This window comes from Canis lupus, chromosome 34 (assembly GCF_011100685.1).
Source record: "Canis lupus familiaris isolate Mischka breed German Shepherd chromosome 34, alternate assembly UU_Cfam_GSD_1.0, whole genome shotgun sequence".
In the NCBI taxonomy this organism is placed as follows: domain Eukaryota; kingdom Metazoa; phylum Chordata; class Mammalia; order Carnivora; family Canidae; genus Canis; species Canis lupus.
This window is the reverse complement of record NC_049255.1, coordinates 24352998-24373130: the sequence shown is the minus strand read 5'-3', so window position 1 is coordinate 24373130 and position 20133 is coordinate 24352998. Positions and strand designations below refer to the sequence as shown.

Sequence of the window (20133 nt, the reverse complement as noted above, 5' to 3'; positions counted from 1 at the left end):
TGAATCACTAAATTGTACATCTGAAACTAATATTACACTGTATGCTAAATAACTGGAATTTAAATTAAAACTAAATAAAATCATATTGTTATAAGAATCTACTCTCCAACAATATAAAAATATGCACATGTTATTTATTGCAGTATTATTTGTAATAGCAAAATATTGGAAATAACCTAAGGTTCACTAAATATGAAAGTATCTGCTCAGTTGTACAAAAACATAGAGAATATAAAACAGAAAATAAAGGGACCAGTTACCTAAAGGGATGGGTGGGAAAGGAGTGGAAAGAGGGGAAATGAGAACAGGATGGGATGGGGGATCAGGGAGTGACACTTATTGGAGGATAATTTTTAATTTTTAAGTTTTGACTCTTAAAACCATACCAATGTTTTATATACTCAAAAAAGAAAGAAAGAATTAAAGCTAATTATTTTTGATTAAATAATTAAAATCAGCCAGCATGGAATTAAGGCAATAACAAATGAATCTAACTGGATTATAAATGAATGACTAATCCATACTGAAAAGGATGGGGAAGAAAACAACTAACCTATGTCACTTCAGGAAATATATATTTTTTTAATGTATGAAAGTTGTTTATTTTTTTTCAAAGTAAACCAACTAAAATACTTTTCTTCCAGAAAACAAAAACATTCTCCTTGAAGAAAACTGGAAAAATACAATCAGAAAGCAAAAGTAAAAATTACATTTATTTTAAATGTGCAGAGATCTCTCCTATTTGCAGTCTGGCACATTTTCATCAAGTTTTTTTTTTTTTTTAAGTTGAAGTATAGTTGACACACAATATTATATTACTTTCAGGTGTACAACATAGTGATTCAACAATTATATATAAAACAACTATTTATATACATTTATATATACAATTTATATACACACATTTATATATACAATTATATATATAATAAATATATAATTGTGTGTGTATATATATATATACATATATATATATATATATATACACACACACCATAGTAAGTGTAGTCACAATCTGCCCTCCAATGATGTTATTACAACACAATTTTTTGTCATGGGGTTGGATTTAAAAAAAATTTATTTAAAATAAATTTAACTATCATATATTGTATTATTAGTTTCAGGGGTAGAATTTATTGATTCATCAGTTGCATACAACACCTGGTGCTCATTACATCAAGTGGCCTTCTTAATGCCCATCACCCAGTTATTCCATCCCCCACCCATCTCCCCTCCAGCAACCCTCAGTTTGTTCCCTATAGTTAAGAATCTTTTATGGTTTGCTTTCCTCTCTGTTTTCAATCTTATTTTATTTTTCCTTCCCTTCCCCTATGTTCATCTGTTTTGTTTCTTAAATTTCACATATGAGTGAAATCGTATGGTATTTGTCTTTCCCTGTCTGACTTATATCACTTAGCATAATACTGTCTAGTTCTACCCATATCATCACAAAAGATTTCATTCTTTTTGAAGACTTAGTAATATTCCATTACTAATATTCCATTACTAATACACCATATTTTCTTTATCCATTCATCTGTCAATGGACATCTGGGCTCTTTCCATAGTTTGGCTATTGTGGACATTGCTGCTATAAACACTAGAGTGCATGTGCCCCTTCAAGGGGATACATGTTTGTATCCTTTAGATAAATACCTAGTGGTGCAATTGCTGAGTAGTAGGGTAGCTCTATTTTTAACTTTTTGTTAAAGTTTTTTGAAAACTTTTTGAAAAACTTCCATACTATTTTCCAGAGTGGCTGTACCAGTTTGCATTTCCAGTAACAGTATAAGAAGAGTTCCCCTTTCTCTGCATCCTTCCCAACATCTGTTGTTTCCCTAGTTGTTAATTTTAGCCATTCTGACAGGTGTAAGGTAGATATGTCATTGTGGTTTTGATTTGTACAGAAATAATATTTGATTGGATACTGTAAGGTTAAAGACAAAAACAACTCTTCATAAATACTGTACTCTGATGATGATCCATTTCTCAGGAATATTGGTTTGGAATTCTGTAACTACTTTAAGTGTATTTTAGGATTGAATAAACAAGTGAATATATTATAAATAATAAAATTCAGGTTTTTCATAGTCAGAGAAAGAAATTACAATAAGGAAATGGCAAAGAGTAAAACAAAACTTGTGTTTGATTGGAATCATAGGTATTAGTGTTTGTTATCTCTCTGTCTTTGTCCTATCTCTATTTCTATACCTATCTATAGATATCTACCTATTATATATCTACATATAAATATATCCACATATAGATACATGTAGATATCTCTATTCATTTATATATAGAGATAGATATTTCAACAGATATGATGTATGAATACGTGTAGGTTTGTATATACATATATTTCCTAGCTCTCTCCACCAAAAGAGCCTAGGAGGGATGATATGCCAGTAACGATGAGCACACTTACCACCCAGGATTTGGTTCCTAAATACTATTCTCCAATGAAAAGAACTAGGACTCATTAGAAAATTAGTTGATTCTAGAGCTGGGGCAGGAAAAATAAAAGATAAACCTGAAATGTCTTGTGATACCAGAAAATTAAGGAATTGCTCAATAAAAGGACATAGGAACCAAACAGGTGGACCTCCCAAAGGCTAAAGCTCGAACAATTGGAGCCACAAAATGATAGTCTTGGATTATGACCCATAGAATAAATATCCTTGAGGCCATACTGGAATTCCACAACGGAATAAATATATGGAGAAGAAGGTACAGCTCTTACAGAAGAATTCCCATTACTCTAGAAGGAATGAAGAACACACAAAGTCACTTTTAGGAAAACTGCATAATGATAATTGCTAGAAGCAAGATCTACCAAATGATGCTAAAATCAGTGGATAAAAGTTTGAGGAGAAAAAAGATACTAATGTAGCCTCAAAGTTTTTCTCAAGAGATTTATCAACTAGTGGCGGTTGTGTGGCTCAGTCAGTTAAGTGTCCCACTCTTGATTTCAGCTCAGGTCATCATCTCAGGATTGTGAGATTGAGTTCCACGTCGGGCTTCGTGCTGGGTGCGGAAACTGCTCATGATTCTCTCTCTCCCTCTCTTTTTGCCCCTCCCTCACAAAAAAGAGATTAATCAAATACAAATAAAAAATAACTTTATAGTATAGAAACTTAGCAGACACTACCTTAACCAAGTGATAGGTACTATATCACTAGTTAACATCATGTAATGACACACTAAGGAGGAAAGAACATGGACAATGTGACTTTCTTGCCAAAATTAATAGCCTTATATGGATCATGAGGAAGCATCAGACAAAACCAAATTGAACAAAATTCCACAAAATATTTGACTAGGGCAGCCCCGGTGGCGCAGCGGTTTAGCGCCGCCTGCAGCCTAGGGAGTGATCCTGGAGACCCTGGATCGAGTCCCATGTCAGGCTCTCTGCATGGAGCCTGCTTCTCCCTCTGCCTGTGTCTGTGCCTCTGTGTGTGTGTGTGTGTGTGTGTGTGTATGAATAAATAAATAAAAAATCTTAAAAAATTAAAAAATATTTGACTAATATTAATTGGAAGTGTCAAAGTTCTGAAAGGCAAGAAGAAGCTGAGAGACTGTAATAAATGGAAAGAGACTAAGAAGACACATTAAATGCAAAGTGGATCCAAGTTGGATCCTGGAACAGAAAAAGGGTATGAGGCAAAACCAAACCAAACCAAAACAAACAAACCTGGTGAAATTCTAAATTTTGCAGTTTACTTAATAGCATAGTATCAGTGTGAGTTTACTAGCTGTGATAACTATACACCGGCTATGTGAGTTACTAACATCAAAAGAAGTTGAGTGAAGAGTATACATGAACTCTACTATTTTGCAACTTTCCTAGAAGTCTAAATTTATTTTAAAATAAAAGTTTGGAGATAAATAATAGAAAAAGAACAAGAGGAAGTAGATAATACAAATAAAAACCCCATGTATGTGATCTTTTAAAAATAGTTAAAAGTTATTTGGATGATATATGTCATTAATTAGGTAATGACTGGTTACTGGTTTTGCTACATTATCTAATGAGGTTGGCTCTAACAAGGAAATACCACATACTAGATGGCTTATGTGACAAACATTTATTTCTCACAGTTCTGGAGTCTGGGAAGTCCAAGATCAAGGTCACCAGGATATCTGGTGTCTGGTGAGTACCTACATCCTAGCTCACAAACGGCTGTCTTCTCAATGTCTTCTCACTGTGTCTTCACAAGGTGAAAGGGGAGAGGGAGCTGTCCAAGGCCTTCTTTTTTATAAGGGCACTAATCCCATGCATGAGGGTAAAGCCTCCCACAGGCTCCATTTTCAAATACCTTGAGGGTTAGGATTTCAACATATGAATTTGAGGGGTGGGGATGAAAACATTTAGTCTATGGTAGTTGTCTATCAAAACTGGATTTGAAAAAAAAAAAAAGCAAACAAACAAAAACTGGATTTGAAGATATTTCTAAGACAGGAGATACAGGCCTGGTTTTTACCCTGGCAGTTAGAGGACTGTACATAACATAGAACAAAGATACTATGTATCCAATTATTCTGGTGTTTGTCTTTTACTTTCTGTGTTGATTTCTCTATAAAAATAAAGTTGCTTTCTATTCAATAGATATTTTGCCGTTAGTATACTCATTAAAATTTTGGGGGCCTGGCAAAATTATGAATGTGTTATTACTTATTCAATGTAGACTTCCAAGCAGATAAATATACAGATAAATTCACAGCTGATGGCCAAGAGTCCATAGATTCCTATTTAATATGAACAGAAAATATCTCAGATAAATCACCACTTAAAAATCTCAGAACTACCTCACATAATTATGAACTTCTACAAACTGTGAGTAAATAACTATAGAGTCACCTGGGTGGCTCAGTAGTTGAGTATCTGCCTTCCGCTCAGGGCGTGATCCCCGGGTCCTGGGATTGAGTCCCACGCCAGACTCCCTATGGGGAGCCTGTTTCTCCTTCTGCCTATGTCTCTGCCTCTCTCTCTCTCTCTCTCTTTTTTTTAAAAGATTTTATTTATTTATTCATGAGAGACACAGAGAGAGGCAGACACATAGGCAGAGGGAGAGCAGGCTCCATGCAGGAAGCCCAATGTGGGACTGGATCCCAGGACCCTGGGATCATGCCCTGAGCTGAAGGCAAGACACTCAACTGCTGAGCCACCTAGGCGTCCCTCTCTGTGTCTCTCATAAATAAATAAATAAATAAATAAATAAATAAATAAATAAATAAGTAAATAAAATCTTAACTATAAACTATAAAAAGGAAAAAAAATAGATACTAAGAATTTAAAGAAGTTCACCTATCATTATGTATCAGATTTTCCAATCCTTCTCAGAAAGTGATAAATTGTTTCCTTTGGAAACCACACTGGTGAGTCACTTGCCAGAGTTGGCCCAAAGTCAATAAGAAAATAGAGAGAATGCTTAACTTTAAAAATCTTAATTAGAAGCAGATAATATGATTTAAAATTTGGTAATTATGTAATAATATATTTTGAATTTAAAATAAAAAATATAATTGCAAGTAAAAATTTGATCTTGGGTGTGTAATAATACAATACATAGCAGAAAATTTGAAGTTTTGCTTAAGCTAAAATGCACTACTTTCCTACCATCCATTGTGCTCCTGGCTATTATTCTTTGTTTTGTTTTGTCCTTTTGGGGATGTTATGGTACTTGTAGAAATGAGTTCTCCTTAAGTACTGCCCAAGATATTTTAAGAAAACTATATCTATGTTCCTAATTGGATTTTGATGTCCTTAGGAGTTGCTTTAACAAGAATACATCAAATCCTGATAAGGGGAAGAAACATTATTTTTTAAAACTAAGTCTCAATAATAAAACTCCAGTGATCCATTCCCTTTTATACCTGCTTTGATCAAATACCCACAATATGGGCAGCCTGGGTCGCTCAGCGGTTTAGCGCCACCTTCAGCCCAGGGTGTGTGTGATCCTATAGACTTGGGATCAAGTCCCACTCAGGCTCCCTGCATGTAGCCTGCTTCTCCCTCTGCCTGCTCTCTCTCTTTCTCTCTCTCTCATGAATAAATAAATAAAATCTTTATTATATATATAAAGATTATATATATAATATATAATAGGAAGTATAATATATATTATATTTCCACAATATATAATAGGAAAATATTTTGTATTAAAATGTCAGATGCTCTCATTGGTTTCTTCTGAACTCATCTGAGAGTTCAGTAATGACAAGAAATCTATAAATGTGATCTCCAGTTTTTTTTTTCAAGTACTATGATGACCCATTTTCTTTGTGATGAATAAACTTGACCATAATTACTGTGACAGCCATTTAAACAAGACCACAGCAGGCCGTTTGAATATTAATTGTGACATTGTTGGTTTTCCTGTCTTGCCTACTAACAGTTTGTAATTCTACTGAGAAGAGGGAAGATTCACATGTAAACCCTCCCCGTAATCAAATACAACAGCCACTCTGTTAGGCCATTAACTAGCCCCTAGAACCTGGGGCATTTGGTGATAGAATCTGGTCTTGCAAAGATAATCGATTATGCAAAGCACTTTCACATGTTTTATCTCACTAAATCCTTGCAACAGCCTTGCTAGGAACGTAGAGAGGCTCATTATGAATATGAAAATTGATGCTCCGGAGGTCATGTGCATTTTACAATCACACATGAAGCTGCTCATTCGGCTCATCTTCCTTGTGGGAACCAAGGCCCCATCCTATTCCTTTGCTACATTTCAAGGAATAGCATTTCTGTCAAAGTAAAGAAACAGCTCTAGACGTTGGGTTCCAGAGCAGGAGAGCTCTACCGGAAAACTCTCTGCCTCTGCTTGCAGCATGAAGGGCTATTTTTAGATGTTTTCCTTTTGCTAATTGCCTCTCCCTCCATGGGGAATTTCTATGGGCTGAATCCCCAGATGAGCCAAGTTTCTCACTAATTCCCGAAGAAACCGGAAAGACCAAGGCCACAGCCCAGGTTGCCTGGGGCCTCAGAACCTCCCCAGTGATAACAGTGTGGTGGCTTCAGCAAGATCATCAAGGACCTGGGATCCCACTGAACGATGGGGCTAAGAGGTCACTAGAAGGAAGGCTTGGATGTGTCTTCTAGAGTCTTGGAACCACCGTGAATGACCTTGCCTGGAACTCAGTTCTGAAAGGAGTTTAGAGAATGTGGAGCCAGCAGTGACTGTGGGCTCAAAAGGCCCTCCAGATTATCTGGATTTCTTCTACCATCTTTGAGAAGAAAAAGGAAGACACTTCTGAATGAGATGTCTCCAGGTAACTTTAACCTGAAGCTTTGGCCTTCAGGGAACATCACAGGAACTGTGAAGGTTTAGCCTAGAGAAGGGAAAGAAGAAAGAGGTGATGAAAACCATTTTCACTCCTTTGCAGGGAAGAGGTAACTAGCTAGTGGCCTTGAGACAATGAAGTAAGTTTTTGGCTCAATGTCGGGGTAAAACTTCTAGCAGGATTTGTGCAATGAACTATCTGGGGAGCTGGTTGTTCTCTATTACCTGAACCATTCCAGGAGAAATGCCCACATTGGTATGCACTCCCGTGTTTGTTGAAAAGCGAAAGTTATCAAAACCCTACAGGTGGGGGGGCTAAGTAATAATAATTGCTAACACTATTATAGCACTTACCTTATTCCAAGTTTTAAAAAAATCTTCAACAAGGTAGATGCTATTAACTCTTACTGATGAGGAAACTGAGGCACAAAGAGGTTAAGTAATTTGTTCAAGGTCACACAGCGAGTAGGATTTTGAGCATAGACTGCTTGTCTCCAGCATCTGTGCTTTTAACCACTTGCTGTATTGCTGTCCTCTAAGGTCTCTTCCTGCTCAGAGATTCCAGATAGGGTGGAGTCTGCTCCCATAGTCAGCATTCTTTGTAAGCTTCAAAATCTAAGGCTTCCAAAAGGCTATTGATGGCCTCTGAGAACGAATAGACAAACAAACAAAGCCAAAGACGTTGCTGACAAGAAAAAAAACAACAACAAAAAAATCGAGGCCGGTAGACCCACAGGGAAGCTCACTCACGGGTCATCTTTGGGGCCCGTTGGCAGAAACAACCTACTGGAATATCGCATCAAAGAGAAGTGCTCTTGTTTTAGGATTTCCCGCCTCATCTGCCTCTCCATCCCCACCTGTGGCCTTCCTGCCCCTTTGGCCTCCCTCTCTATACCGCCCCCCTCAGCCCCTCGCCCCCCCCCCCCCCGCCTCCCCAGTGCACCTGTGCCAAGCTTTTCGAGGAGACTAGAAGCCAAGGAGACAATGGTGAACCAGCTGCCAGTTCTGTATCTCTTCCCCGCTCCGCGCCGAGGGGTATGTGACTTGCCCAAGGTCACAGAGCCCCGCTCACGGAATCCAGGTGTCCAGGCTCCCACCTCCGCGCTGCGCCCAGACACACCTTCGCTCTCCTGGCGCTCACCCAAGAGCGCTCTTTATTCCACATCCGCGCCTCCCCAGCCCCCACCCCTCGGTTCCCCGGAGTCGCTTCTGACGCTCCGCAGCCTCCAGGGTCCAGCCCTTCCTGCGGGTGCTTCCCTTCCGCCGGATTCCCACGCCGGAGTCGCCCTCGGCAGGCGCGCAGCCCGCGGGAGCGCAGCCTTCCGGGCTAGCTCGGCCGCGCCCCGAGGAGCCCCCGCGCCCCCCGCGCCCCCTGCGCCCCGGGCGCGGGCACTGAGGCGGGAGGGCCCGGGCCGGCTCGGGACCCCGTCCTCGCCCCTCCGGAAAGAGGCACCGACCCACGGCGACGTCCCCGCGTGGCCGGTCCACTCTCCCTCCGCCCGCAGCCCAGCCACTTCCTTCGGGAAGTCCCCAAGAGTCACGGTCGAGCCTGCTGGGGTGTGGCCGCGCCGCCCGCTCCCCCCGGGGCTGCCCCCAGCCGCCAGCACCTGCTCCTGCTCCCTCCTCCCTCCCCCCGGCCCGGCCCGGCCCCGCGCCCCGGCTCCCCGTCCACCTGGGACGCGCGCACCATGGACTCGGGACCCGGCAGCCGAAGCCAGGCCGCCTTTTGGTTGGACAATTAGCAGAGGTGGGCGGGGAGTTGACGAACCCCACACACGCGCCTCTCCATGAAGATTCTTGAGCTTTCTTTGAAGAAAGGAGTGCATATGCTGCAGTGTCTCTGTGGAAGGAGCCTGAGGTCCAGCAACAGCCTAAGTGGTGAGGAAAATGTTCTTTCCCAGCCCTAGAGCGCCGCAGATGCCCCCACGTCCCCACCCCTTCCTCCCCCTGGCTCCCCGCGCCCCCCCCCCCCCCCCCCCCCCCGCCTTTTATTCCGCGCTGGCAGTGGTAGAAGGAAGGCGTTTCCCTACTGGGGCGGGGGAATGGCCCCGCCGCCGGTTCTGTCTTTGGGGGTGCTTTCCCCTGATCCCTGAAGTCCTGTGCGCTTTGTGGAACGCCCCAGCTCTCGCCGGGCGCCTGAGCTGGCCGCGCGGGGCTCTGCGAGGGGTGCTTGCAAAGTGATCTGCCTGCGCACTGCCTCGCGGCTCCCTCCTGGGGACTTGGGAGGGCGGCGTGCGGCTGGCACTTGCTTAGTGTCTCCTCTTGAGAAGTTGCTGGTGCGTTCGACAGGAGAGGGGACTTTTAAACAGGTGGCCGACGGGCCAGGTATCCTTTACTTTTCTTGCTTTGTCGGAGAAGTGGACTTCGGGCCCCGCGTCCGAGAGTAGCTTGGCCCTGGAGAGCAAGCGGTTTCTGTCCTTGGTGCTGAAACAGGAGAGGCCCCAGTAGCCCTGGGTTCCACCATCCGCGTCCCTCAGGAAAGGCCCAGCGCGGGAAAGAAAGAGAATCAGACCCTTTTAATGACCTGCGAAATTAAAATTTTTAAATGAAAAAAAAAATACGAGACTAAAATCAAGTAAGTGGAATTCTTTTCTGATGAAGCGGTACATATGCGGTGCTGTTTCACCACACTTTGTGTTGTGCGTTTCTCTCTCTCTCTCTTTTTTAAGGTGTAAGTGTTCTTTAAAGTGATTATGTCTATTAACCTTGCAAGTGCTAATCCAGTTTTTGTGTCTTTTGGTTTTCTCTTCACAAATTGGGGGTGGGGTGTGAGGAGAGAGGTAAGGTGCCCCTATTATGTCTGAGCAAGTGTGTCTTTGTGAAATAATTTTTGTGTGTGTGCATAAATTGCACGTAACGTTAATAGTCAACGTTTTAACAATATTGTAATAGATTTCATATATAAAACTTCCTATGCTATTCTGGGGGATCTGATTCATTTGGTTACATACCTATTTTCACCCTGTTCTGGAGCTATGAAGACTATATTTAGAAAGATTAGAATATATATAGATTTCATTCATTTTTTTAAATAAAACTTTGACTTTCTGATTACTCACCACTTTAAATGAAAAGTGAAATTATTTAAAAAGAACTAATTAGATAATTTAACTATATGTGAAATACGAGAATACCCTTTGAAATAAAATCAGCAGTGAGATCTTATATTTTTACTTTTATTCACTTCTTAAGGTTATTTACACAGTCTTTTTTTCTTTTGCCACCATATTTATAAGTGCTAAGATATCCAACTGCTGTATTCTAAATTAATATGCTTGAAGTTTTGTATTTTGAGAATACATATCTCAGGAAGCCAGTAGATATATATGTTGATATTATTTCAGTTTTCCTTGCTTATGTTAAATAAAACGTGAATGATTGCAACTTGGATATATGTTTCCTAGATGTGAAAAAAAGTTTACGTATGTATGGTGTGTAAGAATGACAGGACTCCACCTTGTATAAAAATAGATAACACATTAATTTACATGCAGAGTCAGTCTCTTATATAGTAACAAATCCAAATAGAAGTGATAAGATATGTGAAAGGGCAGCATAGGTTGTTGCAAAATCATGGGACTCACAGTCAGAAGACCCAATTATAAAGCAGTCTCAATAAAATTACTAAGAATCTTTTAAATTCAGTATTTTTATCTGGAAAAAAGTGGAAATAATAGCTCTATCCTGGTTCTTATATCTTATTTAATCCTATATTTAACATGCAATACCTTGAAAAGGGTCGTACTTTATATATACTGTTTTACTTAGAGGAGTGGTTGGTTATTTTGGAAGATGATCACTCTAGGGGAATTCTTGTTAAAAGGTATGGTCACAAGGAGTAAAGGTGAAGTTTCCTTCATACCCTTTCCACAGCCAGAGATAATATACAGGGTTGCTAAAAGATTATTTCTGGGAACTATATTGCTTTTGTTTGACTGTGGCCTTTCTTAGCTTATGATCTTGGATAACACATATGACCTTGCTGTTCCTCAATTTATTCATACGTGTTAATTACTATGGTAATAATACTTACCTCAGAGGTTTGTGGTGAAGATTAAATGAATTGACGATAGCCAAAGAAATGTTGAACTCTAACCATATGCCAACATGATTCTAAGAACTTTGAGTCTACCATATATAATGTGCTTAGTATGTTTCAGATATTATTGTGTTGCATTTAACATGATTTCATTCATGTGACTTGTACCATTAGCATGACATCACAGCAGTTCTGCGTGAAATCTTGTTATTCCCCTGTATGAATACAAATTGAGGTAAAGACATCAGATACATTGTCATGGAGCAAATTTATAGGAATAAAGCTGGAATGGCCAATTTTAATTTTTTTCAACTTAACCTAAAGAGAAATATAATAATATTTTGAACTGTGTCTCAATGAAGACTTTTAAGCCAGCTACTTCTTCCCCATTATTTTATAGTTGAGGGACAGGGGAGAAGTGACATAATTTGTTTTGAGAAGTTAAGAGATTCTTCTAATGGATTGATGAATTTTTGCAATTGGTAAACATTTCAATATTCTATTTAGGTTTTGTTAAATAAATTCAAAATAATCATTATTAACTTTTGAGCTTCTTAGGGTAATTAAAACATTTTATTGTTCCTATCGTTCCTCCATAATATCAGATATTAATATCTTAACTAATTTATCTATTATATTAGTTTATAAATCCCTTTTACTTCAGGCGGCTGGAGATAGCATGAGCTGTCGAAACAATCTTAGAGGCACTTGGGTGGCTCACTTGGTTAAAGCGGCCCCCCTGACTCTTGATTTCAGCTCAGCTCATGATCTCAGAGTACTGGGATCAAGCTCCACATCAGCTCCCTGCTCAGTGCAGAGCTTGCTTGAGAGTCTCTCTTGCCCTCTCTCTCTGTCCCTCCCCCTGTTTGCACGTGTGCTCTCTCTCTCAAATAAATAAATCTTAAAAAAAAATCTTAGACAAGGTTAAGTGGGTTGTTTATGGCTGCTTCCAAGTATCTTATGATCCTTTTTTTTTTCCGTTTCTCAAAATGAATGATTTTTTTTTTATGCATGTGGAGCCTATCTATTGAAAGAAAGTTAAGAAGTTTAAAATTCTAAACAATTCTCAGAGTATATAGCCCTTCTATTAACCTGGAAAGTGCTGTTATTAGTTCAAAGGGAGAGTGAAGTGAATTCATTTATTTTTTCTAGATTTGGGACTTTTACAAAGAAACATAAGCTTGCAGAAGAGTAGAAATTAAAACAATATCTTTAATATCTGTTCCTTTTCTTCTCAAGATCTAGTTGGGAGGAAAGCAGAAGCATTCTCTTAAAGAATGGTGTGAAGGTTACAGGTTTCTCATCACTTTGGTGGGAAAGACCTGTAAAGGAAGGATTCCTGTCCTAACAACCTGGCTCCAGAAAAAGCTGCCTTAGGTATTAACCTGACAGTGGATGGTAGCACTTTTGGCAGTGGATCCCAATAATAGTAGTAACGTAAGTGTCTGTGCCTGTGTATGTGCATACATGTACAAGGAGAGAGAGGAAGCACTGTGGTTATCTTATCACCCTAAGCTATTCCAGAAAACCAACCATTGGGCTCTCCCCATTCTGTATATAGTCATAACTCCCTGGATATTCAGTCAATTAGGGGTTGCTCAGCCTGGTAGCATGGAGGATTATCAAATGTCTAGAGATTGAGCTGTATAATTACATCAAGTAGCCTTGATACAGGATTGAAACAGTCCAGGTCAAAATAATTTATTGATCCCAATGAGCACATATTATTAAAACCCAGTTATACCCTTAATTTCAAGTACAACACTACCATCTAAATTAAAACTGCCAACTTACAGTCAGTTTGCATCAGTTAGTGTGCACCTAAGAGATTTAGGCTTTAACTACTTTACAAGATAGTTAAGTGATCCAAGAAAGAATTTGGTTGCAAAGTGGTTATTGCTTTGAGCCCATTTCCCAGGAAAGGATCCTTTAGAAAGATAGCATTACACAGTTCTTTTCAACTCTTGTCTTCCTTAGTTCTCAGTGTAGAGTCCTTTATTTTCCTTTCTTTTTCTTTAAGGATGTGAGTAACATCCAAAATTAGGACAAATGAAAATAATGTATGAAGATATTTTAAATTCAAAATCGATCTTCAGAAATCCACCTCACCAAAAGCAAATGACAAAATCTACCTTTTGAGGCCAGATACTCAGTTGTTCACATCATTTTAATTTTGAAACATGGGTGATTTCAGTGTGTAACTGCCTTCATTTATCTAATTTTGAAAAACATCACTAAAGATTAATTGATCATTTATCCATGGCAATTTTCTTTGTTGTAGAATCATTCTTTGAGCTGGTTTTTACATCATAATCTTAAAATTCCTCATTATTTCAGTGTTGCTCCGTTGGCTTCAATGAATAAGAATTATGCAATGCACAAAATGTCCATTCCTTTCTTTTTCTTTTCTTTCTTTCTTTTTTTTTTAAGATTTTACTTATTTTTGCAAAAGAAAGAGAGAGGGAGAGAGAATGAGCAAAAGCAGGGGGAGGGGCTACACAGGGAGTCTGATGCGGGACTGGACCCCAGGATCCTGAGATCATGAGCTGAGCTGAAGACAGATGCTTAACTGACTGAACCACCCAGATGCCCTGTCCATCACTTTCTTATGGCTTTCATTTTCAAAGGGATTTTTGTTTTTTTAACCTGAGATTTTCAGTATTAATGTCAGAAAATTCAAGAAATTTAATGCTTGTTTTTAGTTCATTTTTTACTTATGGTACTTTTAAAAAGCAATTTGCTAAGCACCTACTATGTGCAAATGTGGTAGGCATTACCGCTTTTCACCCAATATGTTGTGTTGTCCTCTTGGGCACATTGCAGGATGGCATCACCTCATTCCCTTGAAGTTCGATGTGGCCGTGTGACTTGCATGAGCAAATGAAATGTGGGCGGAAATGACACACCCCACTTCCAGGTGGAAGCTATAACAGCCAGAGCACAACTCACCTCAGGCTCTGACCTTTTGATGATGTTCAAGGTAGTGGTTGCTCTGTCCCTGAATGTCTGTAACAAATAGAGCCCACTGTGTGACTCATGGTGAACATTTAGCACAAATGAGAGGTTGTCTTTTTGTAGTTTAAAATTTTAAGACTGTTATCTGGCCTATCCTGATTAGGCAGGACAGTTTAAAGTAATACAATTGATGGTAGATTATTGGGCTCTGTTTTAAGATTATTTCCAGTCCAATCCTCCAGTTTCTCTAACATCTCATCTGTAGGATGTAGCCAATAGATGTATTGATTTTCTTTCAAAATCTCTGAGCAATTAAGTTAGCATCCAAACATATGTGGCTTTGCCATTCTTGTAAATTAGCATGTGTCTGGAGCCTAGCAGGTACCTTGTTTCTTAGATGATACTTATCTCCCCCTTCACCACCAAATAAGAATGAAGTAATGAAGTTCCACTGATGTTTGAGAATATTCTTTCAAAGCTGTAATTTAATTTCAAGACTCCTAAGAATTCTAGTGTTCCTTTCTGTATACCCTGATGCCCTCAAGCATATCCTGAAAAGGGAGACCTAGCTACGATACCTGGAAAATAGAAACAGCGTTGCAGCTCACATTTCTACTGCAGTTTTGCCAGAAGAGGAGAAATGCAAATAAAATAGTTTTTCTTCTCACAGAAGAAAACTGAGAGCTGTGTGCATGTGGAAAAAAACCAGGGCAGTACTATATGGTTAAGGGATTGGTCTGAATGCTCTTATCTGGGGCAGGGACCAGCCATCCATTTGCCTGGCTCCAGGTTAAGTACAGCAAAAGAGAGGTGGGAAGGAAGCCAGACTTTTTCCGAAGTCCAGGATACTTAAGTTATGCCAACGAGCTCGTTACAGTTGTTCCTTCTCCTTTCCTTCACCTGAGGATAAACATGTCTCTGACTTCAGGGTTTACCCTTTTTCAACTTAGTAAATATCCCTTGAGGTCTGATTACATGCAAGTTTCTGTGTTAGGCACTGAAGATCCTATAGGGAGAAATATATAAATATACACACAAGCAAGAAGTATGCTAGTAGGCAGGATATCATACGTCCCCAAAGTGGGGTATCAGGGAGCCTCAGTTTGTTTCTGTTTAACAGCCTTATATTTGAGTTAATGTTCTCTGATAAAATCACTGTAAGTAAGGAATAATTAATTCTGCTCATGTTAATCTCTCTGAACTTGCAGAGCATTTAGAAGTGCAAAAGTTGGTACTGGCATGGGGCAGGTGGGGCCTCTAATGGAAAGGAATAGTGTCTCTGGATATTTTGCCAGAAAAATGTGTTTACATAAAAATAAAATACAGGTATAATAAAAGCATTTTTTTCCAAGTAATTACCCTACAACTCAATTCAAACCTCTGTAGCCTCGCTCATATTCAGATATCCTGCCGAGTTACCTATATTATATGTCTTCTCTGCTCTTACTTCACCATGAATCCATTTATTCACAGCCTGGTACAATGAGAAGGCAAGTTCTATTCTCTGGTATCAGAGGTAGAAAGGACATCCAGGGAGTACTTATAGATCTATTTTTTCAATTTCCATGGAATATCTTAGAATGCTGAAGCTTTCCTTTGTACTACTTAGTGTATGAAATTGCTGTCTTTAGGTCATGTTATTCTCATTGCACAATGTTAGAAATGCCATGTCCGAATATTTCTTCTAAACCATTAAATGTTGTGGGGCCTTTGCATTTCCTAGGGTGCCAATCAGAAAGAAACTGTGAATCTGCCAAGACAATCTCTCTTGCTGAAATGATCTTTCTTGTTGATACATAAGTTTCTAGTACTGTCCTACCCCCTCCACTCATTACTGTTTATAGAAACGATAGCATTGCAGTTGGTGTCACTGATTGCTTGCGTTGCTGCTTCAATGAAGCCAGCTGGGATTCGATTGCATGGTCTTTAAATAAAACTTAGTGGCACAAAATGAATCTCTTTTTTGAGGGGAGGGGTGTTGTTGCTAGCTGGTTGGTTCTCTAAAGCACTAATTATTTGCTTGACTTGGAGGAATTGAGAATCAGTGAATCGCCATGTTGGTTCAGTGTCTGACCTTGGCACTAAGGAACTTGTGAGTAGATAGCATAGTTCAAATCTTTATGAAGTCATTCTCAAAATGATAGTGATGAACTCCTTACCCACAACCCACGGTAACTGTATGTAACTCATTGATGAGATAGTTCATGTGTCAATGGTTCCAGTTACCCAAAGGCTGAAGTCAGAAGATTGAGATCATGAATTCCAGGCAGCAGTGTTCTGTGACAGTCTGGTGACAGTCCTATATTCACAGACAGGATGGGGATGACCTGCAGATGGTGAGAAACAAAGAGAAAAGTTTGTACTGCATTTTCTAAAACTGCCATCGTAAGAAAATGGAGGATATCAATAATAACTTTTGGCCTTTTGGCTGCCAAACATCCCTGTGTGTTAGGCAGGATTCCTCTTTATATAGTACAAATTAGGAAACTAAGGCTGATCTAGGTGAAGATTCACGTGTCTATGTACATTTATTTATTTTCTCTCTTATGTGACTATGTATGTGTCCATTTATGTGACTATGTATGTGTATCCTTGATTAAGTGCGTTTAAAATTGTTGATGTCAGTTACTTTTAGGGAGTTTGATGACAGACACTTGCTTTATGTATTACATATTTCTATATTATTTTAATTTTGAAAATGTGTTCCTCTTATAATAAAAGCTAGTGATACATATTTCAGATTATACAGTTTTCTGCTCATAGCAGTAAACTTTAAAAATGTAGGATCTCTATGAGGATAGAGACTACAACCCTAATATAATCCCTTCCAAAAAAAAATCCCTTCCATTTTTTGTGTGCGAATTTTTAAAGCAAAAGTTACCACACAAGAGATATATGCTTTGTTTCTTTTCCTGTGATCTTAAATACTCTAAATATAGAAATAGATACTCATGTTGAAATGTTTGGAAAATACTTTTTTTCCAGAAAAGATTATAAGAAGCTATTAATAGTGGTTAGTTGGGGAGAGATTTTTGAGGCAGTCAAAAAGGAGGCTTCCTCTCTTTAGCTTTGTGTGTTTCTATGTTGTTTCTAATGATTTGTACATATTGAATCTATATATATACATATATATATATATATCAGATATAGCTGCATGGCAAATTGTGGGCCATTTGGTTTTTATTTTTATTTTTTACTTGTCTGTATTAAAAATACTAATATGTATGTCATTTTACAAAAGATCTTTCTAAATATGATTTTATTTTTTTATTTTTTATTATTTTTTAAAGATTTTATTTATTTATTCGTGAGAGACGCAGAGAGAGAGAGAGAGAGGCAGAGACACAGGCAGAGGGAGAAGCAGGCTCCATGCAGGGAGCCCGACGTGGGACTCGATCCCGGGTCTCCAGGATCATGCCCTGGGCCAAAGGCAGGTGCTAAACCACTGAGCCACTTGGGCTGCCCCTAAATATGATTTTAAATTGCTTCATCGAATGACATCACATGTCTATGCTACAGTTATCATCTATCTAGATGTTGATGTTGGGTATTTAGATTACATGCATTTTTCTATGCCCTTAAATTTTAAAAATTTTGAAAATACCCTTGCTTAGAGATCTTTGTGTGTGGTGGGCTTAGGAGATGGTTTTTGTTATAACTTTCATTTCTCCTCCTTTTGGTTATCTCCTTTCTTAACCTTGAGTTCAAAACAATTGAGAAAATAGACAAAGTCATCCAATAGATAGCTATTAAACATGTCTGCTTTCTTACTGGATTGATGAAATACTTCCTGGCTTAGAGAATGGTCAAAATTTGATTTCATACCTTTCTCCTAAAACTAAATCTTGACATATGCAATTTACGAGAGGGAAGCTTTGGGTTTGTAGAGTAGGCCCACCTCCTGAGAAATCTAACCTTTCCTCTGTTGAGCCTCACAGTGGAATTGAAGAGATTTGGACTTTGTATCTATCTCTAAAGACACATCTGGGTCCTGACTTACTTATCCCTATCCAGCAATTCGAGTGTGTCCAGGCTGTGGGCAGGCAGATCCATGGAGAGAGAGAGAGAGAGAGAGAGAGAGAGAGAGAGAGAGAGAGAGAGAGAGAAAGGGAGAAAGTCACAACAAGCTAAATTCCACCTGCCCCAGTTTTTTTTTTTTTTCCCAATCTCACCAATCAGGTAAGTTTTTCCTTTCTTGGAAAGGAGTAAGAAGGGTAGATGGAAGAGCAGAGACTCTTCCCATATGTTGGAAAAGGCAGAAGTGGCTCTTTTGCAGACCAAGACATGAACATGAGAAATGAGAGCAAAACTTTACTCCTATAGTGTGTAACTTTCAAAGGCACTACCATCTTTAAAGTATTGATATGTCGTTCTCCATAACTTTCACTTCTAACAATATATTTTTAAAAAAATAAATTCTATTTATTTATTCAAGAGAGAGAGAGAGGGAGAGAGAGAGAGAGAGAGAGAGAGAGAGAGAGAGAGAGAGAGAGAGAGAAGGAGACTCTCTGTTGAACAGAGCCCAACATAGGGCTTGATCCCAGAACCCTGATATCATGACCTGAGCCAAAATCAGATGCTTAACTGACTGAGTCACCCAGGCACCCCTAACAATATAATATTCTCCTGGCTAGTTTCTTGGTCTCCCTGTGCCTAGTAGTAAAGTGGGGCTTAAGGATAGTACTTAGTTTATGGGGTTTTCTGAAGATTAAATGGGTTCATGTCTGTAAAGTTCTTTAGCCTGAGCACATAGTCAGCATGTAGGGTTTTCCACTCTTCTTTTTCTTGCCTTTCATCCGTCCTGGTGGGATAAAATACCAAATGCATGCTGTTAGTGTGTGATTTATCCCATGTCATTCTTTCTCTTAAGGTAGAAAAAAATATGTGCAGCATACTAAATTTTACAATACACTTAAAATTTTGATCTGTAAGTTTAGCTTCTCTTTGTTGTCTTAGATGGACCTTTTTTTTCCTGGTAAAAATCATTTTTTTATCTAGCCAATTTAATTTGTGAAGATCCTTATTTATTTGCTTAAAAAAATGATCACCATAATATCCACGGCATGGAGAATAACTCTGAATTTTATTTTATTGATAGAAACAAATGTAGAATGGTATTAATGGAGTAGTTTGGTTGTAGCAGGTAATTTGGATGATTCTCTTCTAATTGACTGTTAATAACCACATTTCTGGAATTAATCATAGTAGCACTAACTTTTTACTTAATAGTTCATAATACTCAAGTTTCAATTCTCTCTTGTGTGAGTAGATTATTTAGACCATCAAGACAGGAGGTAACCAAAAATTATATTAAATTTTTACACTGTGGAAGCACTGTAACCGAAAGAATGCCTGAATTGCTCAGGACTAAAACATAAATTAACTTTGATTTTCAAGTCCTGACAGCAAGTGTCATTCAATCAATTGCTGATTTTCCATTCCTTGGTTTCTCTTGTCAAGTAATTTCTAGGAAATACTAAAGAGTATTTATACATTCCACAAGTCTGTCTTGGGATGCAGGAGTTTTGTCACTCTTCTCTTTCAGTCTGAAGGAAAGCCGAGACTGTGGGTCTTCAGAATAATTTGCTGAATACCTGAGGAAAGCAGAGGTGTGGAACAGTGCAGAAAATGGAAATGTAAAGACAGAAATGAGCTCTTACTGCTCCTAGAGTTCACAGGCCATATCCTTCTCTAAGAGAGCCTCTGGTCATCTCTCTTTAACTCCAGCCTATTCCTGCATGAGGGATGTTGTTCCCCCCAGAATTAAGAAGTACTACTTCAAGTTCCAGAGAGACAGGGAGGTTATTCCCATTCCCATTCCAAGGTTCATTGCTTTTCCCATTGCAGGATGAC

General features: G+C 38.9%; 1 protein-coding gene across 3 annotated transcripts in view; it reads left to right on the top strand.

Annotated features, from left to right (window-relative positions):
* Nucleotides 1-20133, top strand: part of FGF12 (fibroblast growth factor 12) — a 543009-nt gene that overhangs the window by 176414 nt on the left and 346462 nt on the right. The window contains exon 1 of one of the 3 annotated variants that reach the window (XM_038583705.1): nt 9057-9164. The exons of the other annotated variants lie outside the window; for them this stretch is intronic. Within the exon in view, the coding sequence (XP_038439633.1) occupies nt 9074-9164 (91 nt within the window). The 5' untranslated portion in view covers nt 9057-9073. Of the gene's footprint in view, nt 1-9056; nt 9165-20133 lie in introns of those variants that run through there. 3 annotated transcript variants of the gene reach the window in all.